Here is a 22,856-nt window from a genome sequence, read left to right on the forward strand (position 1 = left end):
TTATTATCGATTTTATCAATTAGTTGTTGCAGCCCTATGAAAAAAAACTACAAGAAGTTTCAAATGTATTTTAAATCAACACTTACAATCCATTAAGCTCACATTAAACAACAGTGTCCAAGATATAAAATAATATACTGTAGCAGTTCATTAAAGACCTGGTTTAAAGTAAGAAAATCGAACACTACCTTTTTAAGGATATACCAGACCCCGACAACACTGCTGATGACCAAGCATATCAAGTCCTTCGTGTCAAACTCATAGTTGACAATCTCTGTGGGAATGAACAGGTTAAGAGCACTCATACAGCATTATTATAAATACATTGTCTTATAATGCAATGAGCTTTGTAAATGTGAAAATATCCATACCCTCTTTGCCTTCTCCCGAGCCCTGTGTGAACAGCAGCTGATACTGCTTATTTGGCAGGTTGGCAGGAAAAAACCTACACATGAAAGGACTGGGACACCAATTTCACAAAAATAAATATGAAACTTCATTGCAATTAAGTTTACGTAACTTAATTTCACTATAATTTCAGGATATACTCCACCCAAAATGAAAATTCTGTGATCATTTACTCACCCTCAAGTTATTCCACGGTGTCCTTATTCGATGATGAAAGATATTTCGAAAATTTCTGGGACATCTTTGACCACCATAGTAGGAATAATTATTGTATAATTTTTTGTTCTGCTCAATTTAGAAAAGTACAGCAAGACTAGCATGTTTTCCTACTATGGTAGTCAATAATATCCCAGAAATGTCAGTTGCTAACATTTTTCACATTTATTTTTGTGTTCAACAGAACAAAGAAATGTATACAGTTCTGAAACAACTTTGGGAGAGGGGGTAATTCATGACAGAATTTTCATTTTTGGGTAGAGCGTACCTTTTAGGGATGTTCATTTTGGATAATTTTCTTAACCGACAACCGACGCTCGTTAACCGAACATTAACCGCTAAAATTGTTGGCACCCCTGAAATATGTTCAGAAAATCAAGTTTTTCTCATAGAAAAGTATTGCATTAACACATGTTTTGCTATACACATGTTTATTCCCTTTGTGTGTATTGGAACAAAACGAAAACAAGGAGGGAAAAAAGCTTATTTCACATAATGTCACAAAAAACTCCAAAAATGACCTGGACAAAGTTATTGGCACCCTTAACTTAATATTTGGTTGCACACCCTTTGGAAAAAATAACTGAAATCAATCGCTTCCTATAACAATCAATAAACTTCTTACACCTCTCACCCGGAATTTTGGACCACTCTTCCTTTGCAAACTGCTCCAGGTCTCTCATATTGGAAGGGGGCCTTTTCCCAACAGCAATTTTAAGATCTCTCCACAGGTGTGCAATGGGATTTAGATCTGGACTCATCGCTGGCCACTTCAAAACTCTCCAGCGCTTTGTTGCCATCCATTTCTGGGTGCTTTTTGAAGTATGTTTGGGGTCATTGTCCTGCACGATCTCGGACGCAAACCCAGCTTTCTGACACTGGGCCCTACATTGCGACCCAAAATCCTTTGGTAATCCTCAGATTTCATTATGCCTTGCACACAGTCAAGGCACCCAGTGTCAGAGGCAGCAAAACAACCCCAAAACATTTTTGAACCTCCACCACATTTGTCTGTAGGTACTGTGTTCTTTTCTTTGTAGGCCTCATTCCGTTTTCGGTAAACAGTAGAATGATGTGCTTTACCAAAAAGCTCTATTTTGGTCTCATCTGTCCACAAGACGTTTTTCCAGAAGGATTTTGGCTTACTCAAGTACATTTTGGCAAACTGTAGTCTTGATATTTATGTCTCCGTGTCAGCAGTGGGGTCCTCCTGGGTCTCCTGCCATAGCGTTTCATTTCATTTAAATGTCGACCGATAGTTCGCGCTGACACTGATGCACCCTGAGCCTGCAGGACAGCTTGAATTTCTTTGGAACTTGTTTGGGGCTGCTTATCCACCATCCGGACTATCCTGCGTTGCAATCTTTTATCAATTTTTTCTCTTCTGTCCTCGTACAGGGAGATTAGCTACAGTGCCATGGGTTGCAAATGTCTTGATAATGTTGCTCTCAGTGGACAAAGGAACATCTAGATCACTGGAAATGGACTTGTAACCTTGAGATTGTTGATATTTTTCCACAATTTTGGTTCTCAAGTCCTCGGACAGTTCTCTTCTCCTCTTTCTGTTGTCCATGCTTAGTGTGGCACACACAGACACACAATGCAAAGAAAAAGTCAACTTCTCTTCTTTTTATCTGTGATTTTTATATTGTCCACACCTGTTACTTGCCCCAGGTGAGTTTAAAGGAGCATCACATGCATGAAACAATCTTATTTATCCACAATTTTGAAAGGGTGCCAACAATTTTGTCCAAGTCATTTTTGGAGTTTTGTGGTACATTGTCAAATTTGCTTTTTTCCCTCCTTTTTTGGTTTTGTTCCAATACACACAAAGGGTATAAACATGTGTATAGCAAAACATGTGTTAATACAATAGTTTTCTGTGAGAAATACTTGATTTTCTGGAAAAATTTCAGGGGTGCCAACAATTTTGGCCATGACTGTATAAATCGGACGTTGAAAAAAAATAGTCGCCGATTGTCTGTGACCCAGTAAAATCTCATTTTTATGGGTTTATTATGAAAGTGCAAACAGTAGCGTACAAAACGGATCAACAACGATCACAAGAAAACCTTGATAACAACAAACAAACATAATATTATTCACAATATAAATGAAGAATATCATTTCAAAATTTCGAAAATAAATAAACTCTAAATAAACCTAAACTGAAAAAAAAATCACTTAAATTAAATAGTTAACAAATTAAGATTTTAAAATATTTATAAAAAAGGAGCATATCCACATGCTGCGGGGATAATATGGACCGCAGCCTGTTAACTGTTATGCCCGCGCTTCCGCAGCCGCATCATCCGACACGCTTGTTCATCGTCTGTAGTGGCCATTGCCAAAGATACACACATTTCTGTCAAAATGCTCGCACACATTACTTTCTTTCGCTCGCTTCAGTTTGCGTTCTCAGCGAAATGTCTGTTGGCACATGTGGCTTCACGCGTCGACGTCTTTCACGTGTTGACGTAAATTAACAAGTATTAGCACATCTTTCGTTGTCATGCAAAAAAACATGAAAATCTATGATTTATTATCTGCATTGTCATACCAAAAAATTTATTTGTTTCTCTATTAAAAGAAATTAAACCGTTTAACTGATAGTAGAGGTGGCGGAATGGTCAAAAATCTATTTCAAGGAGTGAGTAAATTATTTTACGGTAACAACATATTCATGAAATCTCGTATTATAATGCTATATTTTACACCGAGTTTTCCTAGAATGATTTACCTAATTTATTTATTACAGTTTATTTAAATGCTCACCATAGTTAAAATGTAGGCAAATTATGCAAATGTACTGAAGATATCAAATTAAGTTCTGACAATCAGATGTATTATTTATAAACTGGTGTTCATGGGGTCTGTACTGTAGGTGTTTATCGTTTTCACTCTCTATTAGATGAGCAATATCTGTGTGTTGCTCTCTGTCTTTAGGTTTGTTTAATCTCTATGTTTACTCCTCACGTGTCTCCCAAAACTAGATGTTAGCGCGTCACATCAAAGTATTCGAGCGCCATCGCTTTTTCAATGCAAGTTTCACCTTGGCTTGCCTGAAGTTAAATTTTATTAAAGCTATTAACAGCTTTACAAAACAACCTGACTTCTGCAATACGTGTTGAGAATGAGCTTTTTTTTCTATGCTGGAGCAGATCCCTGCACGAGCACTGCGGGTGAGAGAAGAATCGCCGGACTAGAGCGGATCACTAAACTACAGACTGAAAGAAGGTCAAAAGAATGTTTGATAAGTTAATTTGTTACGGATGGATTAATTAATTCGTATTTTTTTCAGAATAGCGCCTAATTTGCAGAGCGCCGAGTTAAACACGCCCACTTATTTACATTCCACGGAATACACGGAATAGAAAAATCTCGGAACGGAATATTCTGCCCAGCCCTAACTGATAAAAGTAATCGGTCATAGGGTTTAACTATCGGTTAACGTTAAACGATTAATATGAACATCCCTAATACCTTTAATGAAAAGAGATATTTCCTACCTCATGGTGTGAGATAACGCTAATATTCCCAGCACAAAGAAATACATAGATAACAGCAAGTTTATGTATTCTTGAGAGAAAATCTACAAAGTCAAAAGAAAAACATATTATTCCTAAAAAACATGGCATTACGTTACAAGCACTGTTTTTACAGTTGAAAGAAAAAGTATGTGAACCCTTTGGGCTTACTTGGATTTCTTCATAAATTGGTCATAAAATGTGTTCTGATCTTCATCTAAGTCACAACAATAGAGAAACACAGTCTGCTTAAACTAATACCGCACAAACATTATACGTTTTCATGTTTTTATTGAACACAACATGTAAACATTCATAGTGCAGGGTGGAAAAAGTATGTGAAACCCTAGGCTAATGACTTCTCCAAGAGCTAATTGGAGCCAGGAGTCAGCCAACCTGGGGTCCAATCAATGTGATGAGATTGGATGTGTTCATTAAAGCTGCCCTGTCCAATAAAAAACACACACCAGTTTTGAGTTTGCTGTTCTAAAGAAGCATTGTCTGATGTGAACCATGCCTCGCACAAAAGAGCTCTCAGAAGACCTACGATCAAGAATTGTTGACTTCCATAAAGCTGGAAAGGGCTACAAAAGTATATCTAAAAGCCTTGATGTCCATGTGTCCACGGTAAGACAGATTGTCTACAAATGGAGAAAGTTCAGCACTGTTGCTACACTCCCTAGGCGTGGTCGTCCTGTAAAGATGACTGCAAGAGCACAGCGCAGAATGCTCAATAAGGTGAAGAAGAATCCTAGAGTGTCAGGTAAACACTTACAGAAATCTCTGGTACATGCTAACATTTTTGTTGACAAATCTACAATAAGGAAAACATTAAACCAAGAATGGACTTCATGGGAGGACACCACAGAGGAAGCCACTGCTGTCCAAAAAAACATTGCAGCACGCCTGGATGTTCCACAGCACTACTGGCAAAACATTCTGTGGACAGATGAAACTAAAATTGAGTTGTTTGGAAAGAACACACAACGCTATGTGTGGAGAACAAAAGGCACAGCACACCAACATCAAAACCTCATCCCAACTGTGAAATATGGTGGAGGGGGCATCATGGTTTGGGGCTGCTTTGCTGCCTCAGGCCCTGGACGGATTACTGTCATCGATGGAAAAATGAATTCCAAAGTTTATCAAGACATTTTGCAGGAAAACTTAAGACTATCTGTCCGCCAACTGAAGCTTACCAGAGGATGGACGATGCAACAGGACAACGACCCAAAGCATAGAAGTAAATCAACAACAGAATGGCTTCAACAGAAGAGAATACGCCTTCTGGAGTGGCCCAGTCAGAGTCCTGACCTCAACCCGATTGAGATGCTGTGGCATGACCTCAAGAGAGCGATTCACACCAGACATCCCAAGAATATTGCTGAACTGAAACACTTTTGTAAAGAGGAATGGTCAAAAATTTCTCCTGACCGTTGTGCAGGTCTGATCTGCAACTATAGGAAACATTTGGTTGAGGTTATTGCTGCCAAAGGAAGGTCAACCAGTTATTAAACCCAAAGGTTCACATACTTTTTCCACCCTGCACTATGAATGTTTACATGTTGTGTTCAATAAAAACATGAAAACGTATAATGCTTGTGCGGTATTAGTTTAAGCAGACTGTGTTTCTCTATTGTTGTGGCTTAGATGAAGACCAGAACACATTTTAAGACCAATTTATGAAGAAATCCAAGTAAGCCCAAAGGGTTCACATACTTTTTCTTTCAACTGTATGCAAAGTCTAGTGTAACTATGCACAATAGAATTAAAAACATGGTTCTGTTATTACATTCTGGGATCTCCCTCATCATCAAACAATGCAACTAGTTATGAAATCACAATTTGCAAGGTTGCACAACAACCTTCTTTTCCCTAATCAGGAAATAAATGACTGTAAAACTATAAGAGGATGTAAAAGTTACCTTAAAAAAGAGATACAGGCCAAAGAGAGTGCAGCTGGCAATAATGGGAAAGCGTGCAGCATCTCTGCTTGTGATGGTCTCTGGCATATCCGAAGCATTCTGGCACAAAGAGAGATTTTATCCTCAGTTAAATACACACTTCTTCCTCACTGTGAAATGTTGAGACTGCTCATGCACAGTTACGCAGTTCTGCCAAAAGGTGGAGTTGAGGAGTGAGGAGAGGCAAGTTTGTGTTTATCCTATTTTTAGTGTTTTCACATTTTTCACAAGCCTGTGATGACGTTGGAATCGTAATTACAAATTGTTTTATTTTATTTTTTTTAAAATGCATGTACGTTTAGAACACTATATTTGGTATTAAATTACCTTTGTGGAGCAAAAGCACGAAACTTGCCCACCATAGTAAATTTCCAAAAGAAGGCATCTTTACGTTACTTTTTTGAGACAGCGCAAGCATTTTTTATTTTGTGCGACCTGCTTATTTGAAATTTCAAAACTTCCAAGCGGCGCTTTGTTCCCGATTCGTTTTGAATTTGTCCAGCCAATGTTACTACGTTAGCTAGCAACTCTTTTACTATATTTAGAGGCTTTTGCACACCTTAAGCGACTTTTGTTCAGAAGAAGCGCATTACGCCAACCTAGCACCTAAGGTTTAACAACACACATGCACGTTAATATATTTTAACAAATATATTATTTGGCATCATTGCAAATTGTTCTGGTATATTGTAACTGCGTTTCCAAAACCTGCCAATATTGACTGCTTGGAAATACAAGCACGAACACAGTTTGTCTGTAAATATGCACAGGATTTGACCAGAGGCCGTAAACTATGAATGTGTTCTTGTACTGTAAGACAGGTGCACCTCAAAAAATTTGAATATCATTGACAAGTTCTTTTTCTTTTGCAATTTAACTCCAAAAAGCTAAATTTCTTATATTCTAGACTCATTACACACACACATGATATATTTCAAGTTTGAATTCTGATGGCTACAACTTGCAGCTGCAAAATAAAATCTAGTTCCTCAAAACATTTGAATATTTTCTCAAAGGTTAATCCAAAAGTTATTTACCAAACAGAAATGTTTAAGATCTCCAAAGTATGTTAAATTAACTAAAACTTTGGACTTGATAAAGCACAGTGGACCAACACCAGCAGATGAAATGGCAGCCCAAATCATCACAGACTATGGAAACTTTACACTGGACTTAATGTAGGGATGTTGTGGTGATTTTTTAATCAGTGTGTAAAATCAACCGGTAGTACCGGTCTCACCAGGGTTGCATGTAGAAGCAGAGCACATTTCCCAAACGCACTTGGGGTTTTGCGGTAGATTTTGTGCAGCATGCATTTTGGCCGCCTCATTTTTGGGGTGTGCTTGAAAGTGTGCATGTAAATTCGAAGTGTTACCTCCGGATGCTACCACCTTCATCAGGCAAAGTTTAGAGGTTGTCTCATTAACGTTTTCAGGTTCCCTGTTGGCATTGGGTTTAAAGTTCCAGTCAGTAATATCTTGCGGCGGCAAGGTGGCGAATTGCAACCAGCCGCTCACTCCACCCCCTTTCGAAACGCTACGATGGCTGACAGAACATGGCGAATTACATCCAAGGGGACCAGCGGTGTGTGTAGATAGAAAAAGGTAATTTTAAGGTAATAAAAACAAAGCTTCATTGTGTAAGCTCTTTAGACTCCTCTGAAGACAACTATGTATACTATATTGCATTTCTTTTAATAGATTATCCGAAAAATTACATACTGGACCTTTAAATCCAAAACATTTCCAAAAGGGCGCTTTTGCATTTCGCTTTGAAACCAAATCTTCTGCGATCGTTTTGTCCATTAGCTCGCCTAACTCTTCACGAATGACAAATTTAATCTGACACCTGCTGCTGATCTTTACTGCGACACTTGTTCCGCTTACGCTAAATTGAGAAGACGCGTTCTGCCACGTTATTGTATTCACTAACAGAACTAAGTGCTTTATGGCTATAAAACGTAAAAACATTGTGCATCACCGGTAACACCGACTATTGCAACAAGCCAAACTTCAAGCAACTTGGATGATGTGCCTCTCCACTTTTCCTCCAGACTCTGGGATTAAGATTTCCTAATGAAAAGCAAAATTTACTTTCATCTGAAAAAAGAACTTCGTACCACTGAGCAGTGCAGCCCAGGTGAGACACTTTTGACGTTGTTCCTGGTTCAGGGGTGGCTTGGTTCTAGGTATGTGACAGTTGTTGCCCATTTACAAAGGTCTACTTCTTCGAGAAACTAGATTTTTTTTGTTTTACTGTTAGTCGTAACCATAAGAATTTAAAAAAACTTGAAACATTTCACTTTGTGTAATGAATAGAGAATATAGGGAAATTTGGGGGAATTAAATTACAAAAGAAAAAGAACTTAAATGTTATTGTCATGGACAAGTTGAACCTGTATACTCTTTATAATGTAATATCTCACAGAAATTATTTACAAAACATCACATTGTATTTTCTGTGAGATGGGTCTATTATTTAAAAAAAAGTTGTCATTAATACAGTTATTTTGGGGGGAAATGTGAATAATAGCATAGCAGGCTGATTGAAAGTGTGCCCCTAAATTGTATGCATGCGCATTTAATTCAGGGGCTCCTAGTAAAAAAAAGTTAGTCTTGAGCCCTGCTATTTATTGTTGTTTCTATCATTTCTATATTTAAATTTAAAACATTACTTATCTCTGTTGTTATGTTCAAAAGGAGATACTCCTGATTTTTAAATGACAAATACAATTGTCTGGGTTTAGTGGTGCAACGATAACAAATCACGGTTCAGATCATATTGCGGATTTTGGTCACGGATCGGATCAAAGTTTTTCTTTTTTATAGGACTGTGACAACCCCCAGATTTAACATGTGATTTTGAGAGTGATACTTGAGGACTTCTATTTTGAGGCCTTCATTAAAACATTTTAGAAAGACCCCGTACTGATGGATGTCATGATATACAGTTTTATATGTTATGTTATGTTACAATTACATGTGCACACGAATAAATGTTTTGAGTCAGTTCAGTTGTTACTTTAGTTCTACTAATATTTTAGTTTACTTAGAAATGTAAGGCAATTGGTTTCTTTCTTTTTCTAGTTAAATGAACACTAATAAGAAGTTAAAATAAGTAATGTTTTTGAGTCACCAGTACCTTGTTATTATTCAATAAGTTTAGTGTACAAAAATTACCATCTTACACTGCTCTTAAAAAGTTGAGGGAAGAAATGTCATTATACTGTATATCATTCTTGTTTTTATGGCATTTCAAATGCAAACATTCTGCACATGAGAGAAAATTAAGCATGCTCTTTGTCCAGTGTGTGGCCTGTTGATAATACCAGTTTTAGTCAATGACACTAATGTCCCACACACGCAAAGTATCTCGACAGTCAGTAACCTTTACACACACAGTTTGTAGGTGACATATGGTGGTAACGTTAACCACAACATACGTTATGCTAAGGGCGCTATTTTTCTGTCTATCGTTTGTCATTATTAGATTGATTAAAGTAAGTCATTTTAGCAGCAGGTCACACTCTATACACCGGACTTTAATTCATATTTCCATTTCAATTTTCATAAAAAATTATTTATCATCATCATCATTTCATCTGGCTCTTATACGAGTTTATATTATTGTCTTATAAATAGGTCAAGTCTACACGATTGTCCACGATTATATAGACATTTGTAAAACTATACCTTAGACTTAGAGCAGCACACAGATCTCAAGGCTCCAAAAAAGATGGGCAGGAGGGCCATGAGCAGCAGGCTGCCGTATGCCAGTGCAGTGCCCTCGGCGCTGGACACAAACCGTTCCGCAGTCCCGTTCACCACATCCGAAGCGTTACTGGATCCGTCTGACACCGCAGCGCTCTGGTCTACGTCCGCCATGTTTCAGCGTGTATGCGCGTTAAACTACAAGTGATAACGTAATCTTTGGGTAGATGTCGTGTCAACTCACGGTACTTCTCGTGGATGTGCGCTCGGTTTGCTCTTAAGGCCACGTTTCCTAATTCAGTGCTGTGAACCCCTGAGGTTTTCTTCACTGTTCGCATAGAAAAACACTCACAATACTGACACCTAACTGCACGGAGGACGAAGGCTACTGCTACTTATTAAAAAAAAACTTTTTTCTTCTTAAAAAAGCTCTTAATTTATCTTAAAAACTTTACGTAGGATTCTGAGTTGAAAGCGATTCAGGTCCGATCTGAGAGCAACTCTGAGCGATTAAAATACAAAAACTTTTATGTTAGTGAGAAGGCGGGGCTGACCCCGCTTTTCTTTTCAAAGACTGTGATTGGCGCGTTGGCCAAGAAGGAAAAAGGAGCCCTTTAAGCGTAGGGTCATTCATTGGGAATTGGGCAAGTATTTTTTCTGTTTTACTGTACTCACGCACACACACTGCATATATATATTTTTTTATCTACCATGCTGTTAATGTCAACGTATTTGCTTGAAAATGAACAGTGACACAATACGTTTCTGTAAGTGCTGTTATTGTTTGTGTGATCACTATAGAAGGTTGTGACGGAACCAAATCATCTCCGCTACATTTCTCCATTTACTAAATATGTTAATGTAGTGATTTCTTGATTTCTGGCCCTATGTCATTTCTGTGTTAGCGTGTCTTTAATAGGATCGGTCACAAACTGCACAATCCAGTTTGTTGGGTCTTATTAACTCACTGTCATACAATTCAATGTCATTTTATTTTAGAGCGCTTTTACTATTTGCATTGCATTAAAGCAGTAATACAAGAAAAGGAAATTGTCGTGCATGGCAACACATTTCTTCTCACTTTCCATGTTTCGTCTAATTTCTTTTCAAAAGTCTCTTAAAAGTCCTCCTCGCTACTCCTAAAATTGTGGACCCTAAGAGCTCTTGTAAGGGTTAAGATGATCGATGAACTACTTTTTTCTTTACTAGGATATTTTCTGTAATTTTAAGGGGAAACGCCCACATTTCTAAGAATTTTGCAGTTCACCAAACAAATTGAATTCTGTCATCATCTACCCCCCCCCCACACACACACACTCCTTAACAACCCATATTCTTAAAGAATCCTCTAAGAACGCTCCTAATTTAGCTTAAAAACTTCTACCTAGGAGTCTTAGCTTAAAGTGATACTTCACCCTAAAATGAAAATTCTGTCATCTTTTCCTAAATCTGTATAAATTTGTTCTGATGAACACAGAGAAATATATTTGGAAGAATGCTTGTAACCAAACAGTTATTGTCCCCCATTGACTACCATAGGGGAAAAAATGTGGTAGTCAAAAGTGCCCCAGAACTGTTTGCTGTACTACATTCTTCAAAATATCTTCTTTTGTGTTCAACAAAACAAAGAAATGTATAAAGCAATTGTCCTACAATGGGAGTCAATGGGGGGCTAAATCTTTTTGGTTATAAGCATTCTTCCAAATTCCTTTTATCTGTGTTTATCAAAACAAATAAATGTATACAGATTGGAACAATTGAAGCTGAGTAATTATGACATAATGTTCATTTTTGGGTGAAGTATCACTTTAAAGCCTCTAAGCTCCTAATTTAGCTTAAAACGTCTTAGTTTAAAGGGATCCAGGACCAATCTTAGAGCAGCTCTGAGCAAGGAAAAGACAAAAACTTTCATCTCAGTTAGGAGTTGGGGCTGACCCCGTTGCTGGGTATGTCCCAGTTTTTTAAAGACTGTGATTGGTTGGGTGCCCATCAGCGAAAAAAAAGAGCACTTTTAATTATAGGGTCTATTAAAAGGAGAATTTTTTCCTTTTTTACCATACTCACCTACACACAAGCACTATATAGGCCTACATGAAGTATTTGAAAAAACAGATAACTCTGTTTCAATTTGAAAAATGCATCTTTTGTATTATGTAGTCATGTTTTTATGTTGTGTAAGTTTGGTGTATTTTTGGTTATTATTACTTAATCAAAACAACCAACTGCAGTTTGAGATATTAATTGGAACGCTCTATAAAAAAATCATGATTTAAAATTTTTTCTTTAAACGTATTTCTCTGTCTTTGCAAATAAACTATTCATTTATTCTTTATTTATCGTGCAGTCAATGTCATGCTTAATGCATTTGAAAGGAAATGAACAGCAAAACAATGAGCTTCTGAAAGTGCTGTGATTGTGTCATCACTTTGCATATGGAAGGTTGTAACAGACCCAAATCATTAATGCTGCATAGTTGCATTTTTCCAGTTCCATGCTTTTATTTCTGTGCAATTGTATTTCTGCACATTGTCAGAGATTTTAGCGTGTAAGATATATCACAAACTTGATTCCTGCACAATCTAATGTGCTGTGTATATAAACGTACTGTCATGCATCCCTCTTCCCGTTTCGTGGATTTCCTCTGCTGCTCTTAAGCATCTTAGGTCCTCGTCCATACTCCTACAGATTTTGGACCTTTAGACCTCTTTTAAGGGTTAAGATGTTTTCTGAATTACTTTTTTATTTACAGGATCTTCCCTTAAATTTTAAGTCAATTCAAGTCCAGTAAACTTTATTTATATAGCGCTTTTTACAATTTTCATTGTTACAAAGCAGCTGTACAAGAAAACATATGTACTATAAGCAAAACATATAAGGTAATGCAAGTTGAAACAAAAAAGGTGAAAACACAGAAGACAGACACACATACAAACGCACAAGCAGACAAACACGCAGAGGGGCCATCTCCTATCACACACCCAAGACGAGGCGAGAGAAACACAGGTCAAATATTAAACAGACTATAAATTATGCAGTGTTAATTAAATACAACTTTAAAATTCTAGCAGCCCCCCGGCCAGGCAAACAGTGGCGAGGAACCATCGTTTGGGATCCTGTATGCTGGCCTCTGGCACACTGGTCATATTTGATATAAATAAAATAAAAAGCGAACACGACAGACATAAGTGAAAAAATTTACTTTAATAAATTGAAATGGTCAAAACACATGTAGAATGTGACAGGAGACTATGCAGTTGCTGGACTTTTCGATGTTGGCTGTGTCCATTTAACAATTTAAGACATATTTGCAAACACAGCAAGAAAATGGATCATCAAACAGTATCAGTCAACTGTTACTCCATCTGGAAGGACCACCACCACTGGAGCACAATCCTCAAGATCTGCATCAAAATCCCACCGAAACTTTTTGGTCAGGTGGGCTTGAAATTTTTCTGCTTTTTTGCGCAAGGTCCTGTCGACTCCAGGGCTGCTGACAAACTGGAAAAAGTCCTGAAGAGACAGAAAGTTACTATTTTTCCATTTCTTTCCATTGAACAACAAATGGCTGTTGTTTTTTACAGATTTTTGCTGTAATAAAAAAATATATGACTAAAATGACTGGCAATTAACCATAGTTTGCAATCACAGCAAGAACATGTTTAAAATGTTCAAAACCATGAAAAATTACAGAAAATAGTAATTTAAAGCGTCATATGCAGTGAACATCATTTCGGGTTTTTTTTTAAGGTCAATTGACCTGACCAATCATAACGCCAATATTATGCACCCCTGTTGCTATTTGCCATTTTGTCTGGCTGCGCATTATGCGGTTTTAAAAAGTCCTTTGCGATTGTTGCTAGGTGTCACACTGTAATATGTACAAATCAGTTATTTGAATCCAGCCTTTGGAATACGTTCCACAAAAACCTGTGTTTCCAACATTGTTATTTATTAGTTTTTAATCATACTTTATTCTCAAAACAATTATGGGAGATCACCTACCATAAATCAAACATATTTGAAATCTACGATTTGGGATCGGATAGGCTCTGACACGATCAGGAGCGGTTAAATAATCGGTCCAAAATCTTAAGGTGTATGGCCGCTCTTAAATCTTTAGCCTTTATTTGAAATTTAGGCTAAGGTGTAGAAGCATCCCTAGTTCTTTCGGTTTGACTTTATTATAGCAAAATGAGTGTCTGTATTATGTGCCAAATGAAAACCATTCTAAAGATGTTACTTTTATGTTGAAATGGAAAACAAAATCTGTCAGTCATTCATTTAATTTTCGATTAGTTTAAACAAAAAGAATTTAAAAAATAAAATGAATCTTACCTGAAGAGTGGAGGTAAGAAAGTTGCACTGGGACACAATATCAACAAAGAAGTCTGGAGGGATTTCTCCCAGCTGGTGGTAGAGCACAGAGATGAGACCTAGATACAAATCCTTCTTTTCTTTAATGGCCTCTTCAGAGCGACAGAGCAGAGACAACAGTGTTTTCCAGTGCTCAAAGGCCTCGTATACATTTCCAATGAGGAAGCAAACAAACGCAAACTGTAACTCTCCTACACAAAGAAAGAAAAAGTATTTCATTTTGAAAATCCCCACAGGCATTTTTGATCATTTTAACAAAACTTTGATGTACATCAGAATTAGGGCTGTGCAAAAATATCGATACAGCAAACTACCGCAATATTTGTTTCACAATAGTGTTATGATATTCCAAGTTGTACTATTGAAAAAATTTAATCAAGTCACCATGAAACGGAAGTTGCAATTGACTTCTTTATCGTGGCGTGTAACCGAGGAAAAACAGTTCTGAAATTAGACCGAAAGGTAGAGCGGGCTGTTGTTGAGAGGGGGAGAGGAGCTTAATGTTTTTGATCACTGTAACACTGTAAAACACATAGAATTTTCCCAGCGTTCCCAAACAATGCATTTACTTGGGCAGCCATGAATATACCCGGGCAGACCGCCCAAGTAAATTTGGTATCACATTTGTTAATTTTGATCCATCCATGATAATAACTATCTCTGCTGCATCCTCTTCCGTGTTCGCATGCATTCTCTTCTGATGAGCTACATGTGTGAGCGAGCCCTCGGCCTCTCAATCGCAAGTGTAGGTAGCGACGTGTAGTGTATTTACTGCAATTTGCATTTAAAAACAAAGAAGTGTTCATAATACAGCGACACATTCAAAACAGCATATTACTGCTCTATAATGTAGATGTACTGTATTGTGATTTTGTACGATATTGTTGTGTTAATAAATCAGGATTTTAGCAGCAGTTAAAGTGGCTACTGGTGGCATTCAGTTGTAAATAATGTGACAGATCAGAGAGTAGAAGAAAAACAGATATCAAGTGCTTACACTAACACGACGCAAACAAGACGGGATAACGTCACAAATATGCTAATACAGTGCACCTGGAAAGTATTCACAGCGCTTCACTTTGTACATATTTTGTCATGTAACGGCCTTATTCCAAAATTTATTCAATTCATTTTTTTTTTTCATAATGACAATATGAAAGAAGTTTGTTGAAATCTTTGCAAATTTATTAAAAATAAAAACGAAAAAAGCACATGTACATAAGTATTCATAGACTTTGCCTTGACACTCAAAATTTTGCTCAAGTGCATCCTGTTTCCACTGATTTTCCTTGAGATGTTTCTACAACTTGATTGGAGTCCACCTGTGGTAAATTCAGCTGATTGGACATGACTTGGAAATGTCTATATATGGTCCCACAGTTAACAGTGCTTGTCAGAGCACAAACCAAGCCATGAAGTCCAAGGAATTGTCTGTAGACCTCTGAGACAGGATTGTATCGAGGTACAGATCTGGGGAAGGGTACAGAAACATTTCTGCAGCCTTGAAGGTCCCAATGATCAAGGTGGCCTCCATAAACCAATGGAAGAAGTTTGCAACCATCAGGATTCTTCCTAGAGCTGGCTGCCCGGCCAAACTGAGTGATCGGGGAGAAGGGCCTTGGTTTGTTTTTGTCGGGGAGGTGACCAAGAACCTGATGGTCACTGTCACATAGCTCCAGCATGTCTCTGTGGAGAGAGGAGAACCTTCTAGAAGAACAACCATCTCTGCAGCACTCCACCAATCAGGCCTGTATGGCAGAGTGGACAGACGGAAGCCACTTCTCAGTAAAAGGCACATGACAGCCCGCCTGGAGTTTGCCAAAAGGCACCTTAAGGACTCTCAGACCATGAGAAACAAAATTCTCTGGTCTGATGAAACAAAGATTGAATTCTTTGTCTGGAGGAAACCAGGCACCGCTCATCACCTGGCCAATACCATCCCTACAGTGAAGCATGGTGGTGGCAGCATCATGCTGTGGGGATGTTTTTCAGCTGCAGGAACTGGGAGACTAGTCATCGAGGGAAAGATGAATGCAGCAATGTACGGAGAGATCCTCAATGAAAACCTGCTCCGGAGCGCTCTGGACTTCAGACTGGGGCGAAGGTTCATTTTCCAACAGGACAATGACCCTAAGCACACAGCCAAGATAACAAAGGAGTGGCTACAGGACAACTCTGTGAATGTCCTTTAGTGGCCCAGCCAGAGCCCAGACTTTAACCCAATTGAACATCTCTGGAGAGATCTGAGAATGGCTGTGCACCGACGCTCCCCATCCAACCAGATGGAGCTTGGGAGATCTTGCAAAACCGAATGGGAGAAACGGCCCAAAAATAGGTGTGACAAGCTTGTAGCATTATACTCAAAAAGACTTGAGGCTGTAGTTGGTGTCAAAAATGCTTCAACAAAGTATTGAGCAAAGGTTGTGAATACTTACTTTATGTACATGTGCTTTTTTATTTTTTTATTTTTAATACATCTGCAAAGATTTCAAACAAACTTCTCTCACAGTGTCATTATCTCAAAAGTGAAGCGCGGTGAATACTTTACGTATGCACTGTCTGTCAAAATTCTGTGGGAAACACGGTTTCATGGTGACTTTAAATGTCATATACATTTGGCTATTGTCTCAAAAGCGAGCAAAGCACTGTTCTGAGTGACTTTTCCCATGATGCTTTGCAGTCACTAGACTGTAAGTGAATTTGAACTCACCTAGTATATTGAGTGGCTGGTATCTATAATGACTGTCAAGGACACAGTTGAGCGTGTAGCTCAGATCCATACTATATTTGGTGATCTGAGCAGGTGTGGCCCCAGGAGGGTAGACCTGACTGGGAATGTGTGAAAAGCGTAACTCTGTGCCTTCTCTTTGTTTCATCCGTGGCAGTCTGTCCAATCCCTCCTTCATACTCTGACATTCCTGGTCATTGCGGGGAAGATTGTGCTCTGCCCTGTCTTTAGTATGGGTCAGCTGCAGTTCTGGAACCATATCACTAAAGGACACCCTACCACTGAGGGGTTGCAAAGCGCTGGCTAGCTCCTGACTTAGTCTGTCAGTCAGGGAAACCCATTTGCGAAGTGTGTCATATGGGTATGGCCCCAAATACGTATCCAGTTCTTGAAGATTGTCCCTTGTACGTTCAACTTCCTCAGCATTTTGAGAGATGTCCAGATCATCATTATTTTTGTTCCAGTGTGCTATGATCACCTCCCGAGGTTTCAGGGACAGGAACAGGCCTCTTCTAGGGCCAATGTCTCCACGGGCGCTTTCAGTGCTAGCGGAGCAGTAATGGAGAAAGTGAAGTCCTGGAGGAATCATTTTCACCCCACGGAACCGAGGACCCAACGTCCAGGTTTTGTAATCGAGTCCCAACTCTATTCCTTCAGGAACACCAAGTAGAACAAGAGTGGCTCCTTCTTCAAACAATCCACGAGCCACCTCGTTGTCCATGTCTGTTCCTAACATTTCTTCTGTAAATAACATTCACATCATTGCCATCTGTTTATTATTTTATTGTTGAATGAAGATGACAACATGAGCTAAATAATCAATTATCTTAATGGGTCAAACACAGGGGTGCCAACTATCATGCATTTGCTGTGAGACTCACGTTATAATCATCAAAATTTAAAGAAAAACATTTGAAATATATCAGTCAGTGTGTAATATATATCAGTGTGTAATGAATGAAAATAATATAAAAGTTTAACTTTTTTAATGGAATTAGTGAAATAAATAAACTTTTTGATGATATTCTAATATATGACCAGCACCTGTATATCTGCATGACAATAGAATTTGCCTTAAAGTGACAGTAACCTAATGAATCTGTGTCACTTATTAAAGAGAAAATTAAACTTTTGTGGCTTTATTTATAGTCATTGCATATTTATTTAATACACCGAAGACTCTGCAGTGTTTTATTTTTATTGATCATTCAGTTTTCATCTTGAATGCTACTGTTAAGTTGAACAACTTGAAAAATGTAATTGTTGTTCAAAATGGAATTGTTCTATATACTAGTCTATATACTTTAACCTAAGCATTTTTCAGTAAGTGTAAAAATAAGATTGTGCTACATAAAATATGCATTAAAGCAGTTACAGCAGTTTCATGCAGTCTTCTTAATATTTTTTTTAATAATTTATTTTGGGGCTGGTTATTGATCACCTATGGCACCAATGTGGTACCGATATTACCGGTATTAGTTTCTAGTACTGTACCGAAGACAACATTTTGTAATTGAGCCAACCCTGGTGCAACATGTCACGTGTTGTTGCAAAATAATGGTTGTTAAGCCACTAATGTCACATTTTACAACGATATAAATGTTCCACTGATCCACTGATGCAAACTACACAACGCAGTTTTAAATGGAAAACATGTGATTCATGTAAAGTAATTGGCAATAATCAATGTGACCGAACAAGATATAGTAACAGAGCCGTTTTCAGCAGTTTATTAGGGATACGATTAGTAATAATTGTGTACATATTAACCTGTGTGGCTTTGAAAGTCTGTTTGGTAAGCAAATAAAAATGAAAAGCTTATTTGCAAGTGCAAAGATCTTTATAAGATAAATCCATAGCTGCGTCTCAATTCGATAACTGCCTTTGTCAGGCCCAGGTCATTATTTCTGGTTTTATTTCAGAAAGGCAACCATTACATTTCAAGGCAGAAATTAAATCATGTCAGCGCCAATGGATAGACTCAAAGATAACATATTTTTGTAGGTTAACCCAGAAGTAACTTTTGAAAGCTAACACGATGCTATAAATAGACTACACTTAAGGTCGCTTGATATTTCAAACTTTATTAAAAAAGTGTTCCCTGGTTAGTAATTACTCCATGAATGAATCCGCATCTATGTTTGAAGAGATTTGTGCCCATGTTGCAGTATTCTCTTTAAGCAAAAGCCGTTTTAAAAAAACAATAAGGCTTTAAAAAAAACACAAGCGGGTTATAATTGGTGTGTTTTATGTCATAGAATAAAACATGAAAATATTTAGAGGTTTTGTTTACCACAGACCTTATTTCAGGCAATTTACCAAAAATCCATTCAAAAAACCCATAGACTTTGAAGCGATGGAACTGAAAGTCCTAAAATGCTAACTCACTTCCGGGTTTTACATACAAAAATACGTCATCTCCGATCCTCTCCATAGCCCTGTGGTTAGTGTGCCGATATAGGGCCAGGGCATTTGTAAGGTGGGACATTTAATTTTAAGGGCAAATTCGGCACTTACGTGCTTGGTTTAGTGCAGACAGCAGCAGAAGGGAGATCTGTTAGAGCATTAAAGTCTGGGTAAAGTGACATTACAATATCTGTTCTGTGTTCGTCACACAACAGAAAAGTTTGTTATTAACCACCCAGTCAAATTTGAATATAGAATAAAACATCCAAGTAAATAAGATAAGTAAATCTTGGAAAAATAGGCAGCTCTCAAACGCTGGGGGTGTGTTGGCTGTCAACACTGAAACCACACCCACTCACGGCAAAGCGGCCATTTTCATAACATCGTTTCTCAACTGTCAAATACCGCTAGGGGCGGGGCCATGCATGCTCAGACGCTCGTTTCGTCATCGAGTAACCGTTTTGGGTGCACCAAGAAAATCCTGAACACAGAATTGGTGAAAAACTGTTATATGGTTTAACTCCACAATTCCACAACAAGAGTATTTCTAACGTGTTTCAGCAATATATTTCTAACATTTATGATGTGTTTAGAAAAGATTCTCTGATTTCTCTTTACCCGATCTTTTATTAAAGCTGAGGAAAAACATTCTATGACTGGACTCAACACATTTAACAACTTTTTCTTTCAACTGGAGCGGATTGTAGTCTTTGAATGTCAGAAAAGAGCAATAAACGACTGCTTTAGACTGCTACACCACACATTAAATCACTGATGGATGATGACTGGACTGCTAAAACAACAAACCTATTGATCCATTTACGGATATAGATGAGCAAGCTTTGCATTATATTCCTGTTTCATTATTCATAAAACCGTAATGCTAGCAATCTTTTAACAAGGCGGTGTGTTCTTCTGTGCCCTAACAGACACACACACAAGCCTAAGCAAATGCTTTTCTTTTCGGTTTTCAATTTACACTTAGCTTAAAGGGCAACTCAGGCCAGAAATGAAAATTCTTCCATTAATTACACACCCTCAAGTAGTTTAACATCTTTGTGACCTCCATTATCCCCAAAAACGCAAATTAAGGTAGCTTTGGAAGCGTTCTGACTCGCAACGCAACTAATCTTCAAAGCGCTGAAAGTGCCTAAAGAAAACAAAGGCAATTCTGGTGGTTCAGTATACATTAATATAATGCAACGAGGATACTTTTTGTGCGCAAACAAACAAACTAACCACTATATTCAACAACTTCCAGTTTCCAGCTCGCGTTCCAGAGAGCTGCAATGCCATCTTCGTAGTTTGTTTACTAGTGATTGTTTACAAAGGCTCTCACCTTGCCTTTGCTTACAGTTGTATGAAGAGATTAGAGTGGTGAAAAATATAAATAAATCAAGTCAAACAGAAAAATATTGAACTGATTTCCCTAGCAGAAAAGAGCCGTTACAAACCTACATATATGGCTGAGAGACCCAGCATGCAACACGCCGTGACGTCATCGCCACATTCTCTATTGCCGGTCCCACACTGTCTCTATCCAATGCTTTCCTGTCTGTTCTCCACTGTCCATTCAAAATTAAAGGCAAAAATGCTTGTAAAATATACCTGAAAAAATGTAACCTCAATGATTACGTCTCAAGAGAAATAAATGTTACTTTTACGTTTTTTTTTACTTTTTTCACCTAAACGTAACAAAAAGTAATGAAATTATGTTATGAAAAATCACAATATTTCTACTGTAAGGATTTTGTGTGTTTTTTTACAACTTTCCGCCATCCCAAACCCTCTGTAGTTACTCGACAACATAAGAAAATGTGCACAGCGTTTAGAGGCAATTTCATGGATTATATGCGGAGATTCTAGCTACATTTTGAGGTTGAAATTCACTGCCTGTGAATGCAGTCAAGGTAAACAGATATAAACGAAAACCACATGTCACAAGAATAACAAAAAGAAAAACAGGTGCAATATGTGTAATAGTAAAATCAAAATACAATTGTTATGCATCTTCACCTAAATCCGATTATACCTTGTCCAGAAGTACCCCCGTTTTCTTTCCCGATTCACGGTGTACTTCCTTCTGGTTTTATACGTCTTCTTGTGGTTTGAAGGCCGTTCACTTATCATCTAAAAAGTCATCGGAAAGGCCTTAATCTGATGTGAATCAAGAAACAAAGTTACGTTATCTTCGACACACATCATAATAAAAGTCATTTGTCTTTGCCCTTAAGAAAATACCATACCATAGTAAATATATTTTAAAATATATGTTTTCAAGATCTGCTAAATTAACCCCGTTTTCTGTGTGTGTGCAGCCAATAACCTATTGCATGCGATAGAAGAGCGATGGGTTTCCGCCTGTGTTGAGCCACGAGTTTTGTCATCCAGAGTGAAGCGGAAATGGTGTCGTTTATGGAAGGCCAAAAGGAACAGAAAGTGTGAAACTAAATTTTTACTTGTGCGTCACAACGCGTCGATTTTTTTGTTTATACTTCTGCGTTGTTGTCCGCATGGACAGGCAATGACCACTAGTCGTCAGTATCCACGGGCATGTTACTTGTGTAAAAAGACAAGTGCAGAAGAAGCAGCTTGTTGTGTTTTTTGACAAAAGAAGCATTAGTAGTGATAACGATAAGTAAACAGTCACTTTTGTTACAGCTTGTGTTGTTAAATACAGGAAAACAAATAATTTACTTCGATAATTCATGCGTATGACTAAACGCGATGCTATCAGAGAGTTTTTTTTACCTGAAGAAGGGGTTCATGCAAACCAATAACAGCGCTTGCGGTCTGTGTCAAAATGATGCTTTGTTACATTTTCAGATACGTAGGGTACGTGGCTCTGCATAGTCTATGGCATAGGTCCGATGCATAGTTTCTTTTTAATGCATAGTTTAAAATGGAATGTTAACCGGTAAATTACGTGTTTACATAACCACAAAGCTTTACCACCACCTACTGGAATGCCGAAATTGCTCAAACAAAAAAACAGAGGCTTGTAAATTGCAAGATTTGATCTAAAATATAATTGTATATGTAACAAAGACTTGGAAAACAGAACTCGCAGTTAGACAGGAAAACTATTAAAGTAATACAAATTGGGCAAGATTTACTACCAGCTTGCGGCAGCGCAAGAGCCTTTTTTGCTGTAAAAATAAACTACTGTCAGTATTTAAAAAGTGAAAGTGACCTATTTGTCAGATATGGTGACCCGTACCCGAAATGTGACCTCTGCATTTAACCCATCCAGAGATTAGTGAACACACGCACTAAGTCGAGAACACACATACACCCGGAGCAGATGTTTTTGCAGCTGACCTTATTGCATATTCATCCTCTTCGTAAGCAAACGAAGATGATTTAATTTTGTACCAGAGCGCTGCCTACTGGATTAACGTTACTTTTGACTAAATTATTTCCTTGTCATATTTTCTATTGTACAATCTTCATACACTTTATAATAAAGCATTGTGTTTTGGCCACATATTTCAATAAAATCAGAGTATTTTTTAAATAAAAA

At 37.8% G+C, this 22,856-nt stretch overlaps 2 protein-coding genes across 7 annotated transcripts in view; both read right to left on the bottom strand.

Annotated features, from left to right (window-relative positions):
- Positions 1 to 10,412, bottom strand: part of hm13 (histocompatibility (minor) 13) — a 39,473-nt gene extending 29,061 nt beyond the window's left edge. Inside the window, exons 1-5 of the mRNA XM_079478477.1 lie at positions 9,808 to 10,412; positions 6,077 to 6,175; positions 4,134 to 4,216; positions 372 to 460; positions 189 to 274 (exon numbers count right to left, since the gene is read on the bottom strand). Of these exons, the coding sequence (XP_079334603.1) occupies positions 189 to 274; positions 372 to 460; positions 4,134 to 4,216; positions 6,077 to 6,175; positions 9,808 to 9,999 (549 nt within the window). The 5' untranslated portion in view covers positions 10,000 to 10,412. The remainder of the gene's footprint in view (positions 1 to 188; positions 275 to 371; positions 461 to 4,133; positions 4,217 to 6,076; positions 6,176 to 9,807) is intronic.
- A 1,888-nt stretch (positions 10,413 to 12,300) lies between these two features.
- aar2 (AAR2 splicing factor) lies at positions 12,301 to 21,755 on the bottom strand. 6 transcript variants are annotated; one of them, XM_079478591.1, is made up of 5 exons: positions 21,660 to 21,744; positions 21,350 to 21,490; positions 16,910 to 17,668; positions 14,161 to 14,390; positions 12,301 to 13,335 (listed from the first exon to the last, which is right to left on the bottom strand). In XM_079478591.1, exons 3-5 carry the CDS (start codon positions 17,661 to 17,663, stop codon positions 13,168 to 13,170), a joined length of 1,152 nt encoding a protein of 383 aa, XP_079334717.1. In that variant the 5' UTR covers positions 17,664 to 17,668; positions 21,350 to 21,490; positions 21,660 to 21,744; the 3' UTR covers positions 12,301 to 13,167. The 6 variants fall into 6 exon arrangements, with proteins under 6 accessions (XP_079334717.1, XP_079334714.1, XP_079334716.1 ...); XM_079478588.1 differs by having other exon boundaries at positions 21,580 to 21,698; XM_079478590.1 differs by having other exon boundaries at positions 12,599 to 13,335; positions 21,366 to 21,490; positions 21,660 to 21,755.
- Between the last annotated feature and the right edge of the window lie 1,101 nt (positions 21,756 to 22,856).

Source organism: Barbatula barbatula, assembly GCF_947034865.1.
Source record: "Barbatula barbatula genome assembly, chromosome: 17".
Lineage (NCBI taxonomy): Eukaryota > Metazoa > Chordata > Actinopteri > Cypriniformes > Nemacheilidae > Barbatula > Barbatula barbatula.

What these genes read in the sequence shown, in the direction of transcription:
- aar2 (XM_079478591.1), bottom strand. Translation starts at nt 17,663, where the DNA reads ATGTTAGGAACAGACATGGACAACGAGGTGGCTCGTGGATTGTTTGAA. An exon ending in CCAGCCACTCAATATACTAG is followed by an intron (nt 14,391 to 16,909) that starts GTGAGTTCAAAT and finishes TTCTTTGTGTAG; the next exon opens with GAGAGTTACAGTTTGCGTTT. An exon ending in TTCTTACCTCCACTCTTCAG is followed by an intron (nt 13,336 to 14,160) that starts GTAAGATTCATT and finishes CTGTCTCTTCAG; the next exon opens with GACTTTTTCCAGTTTGTCAG.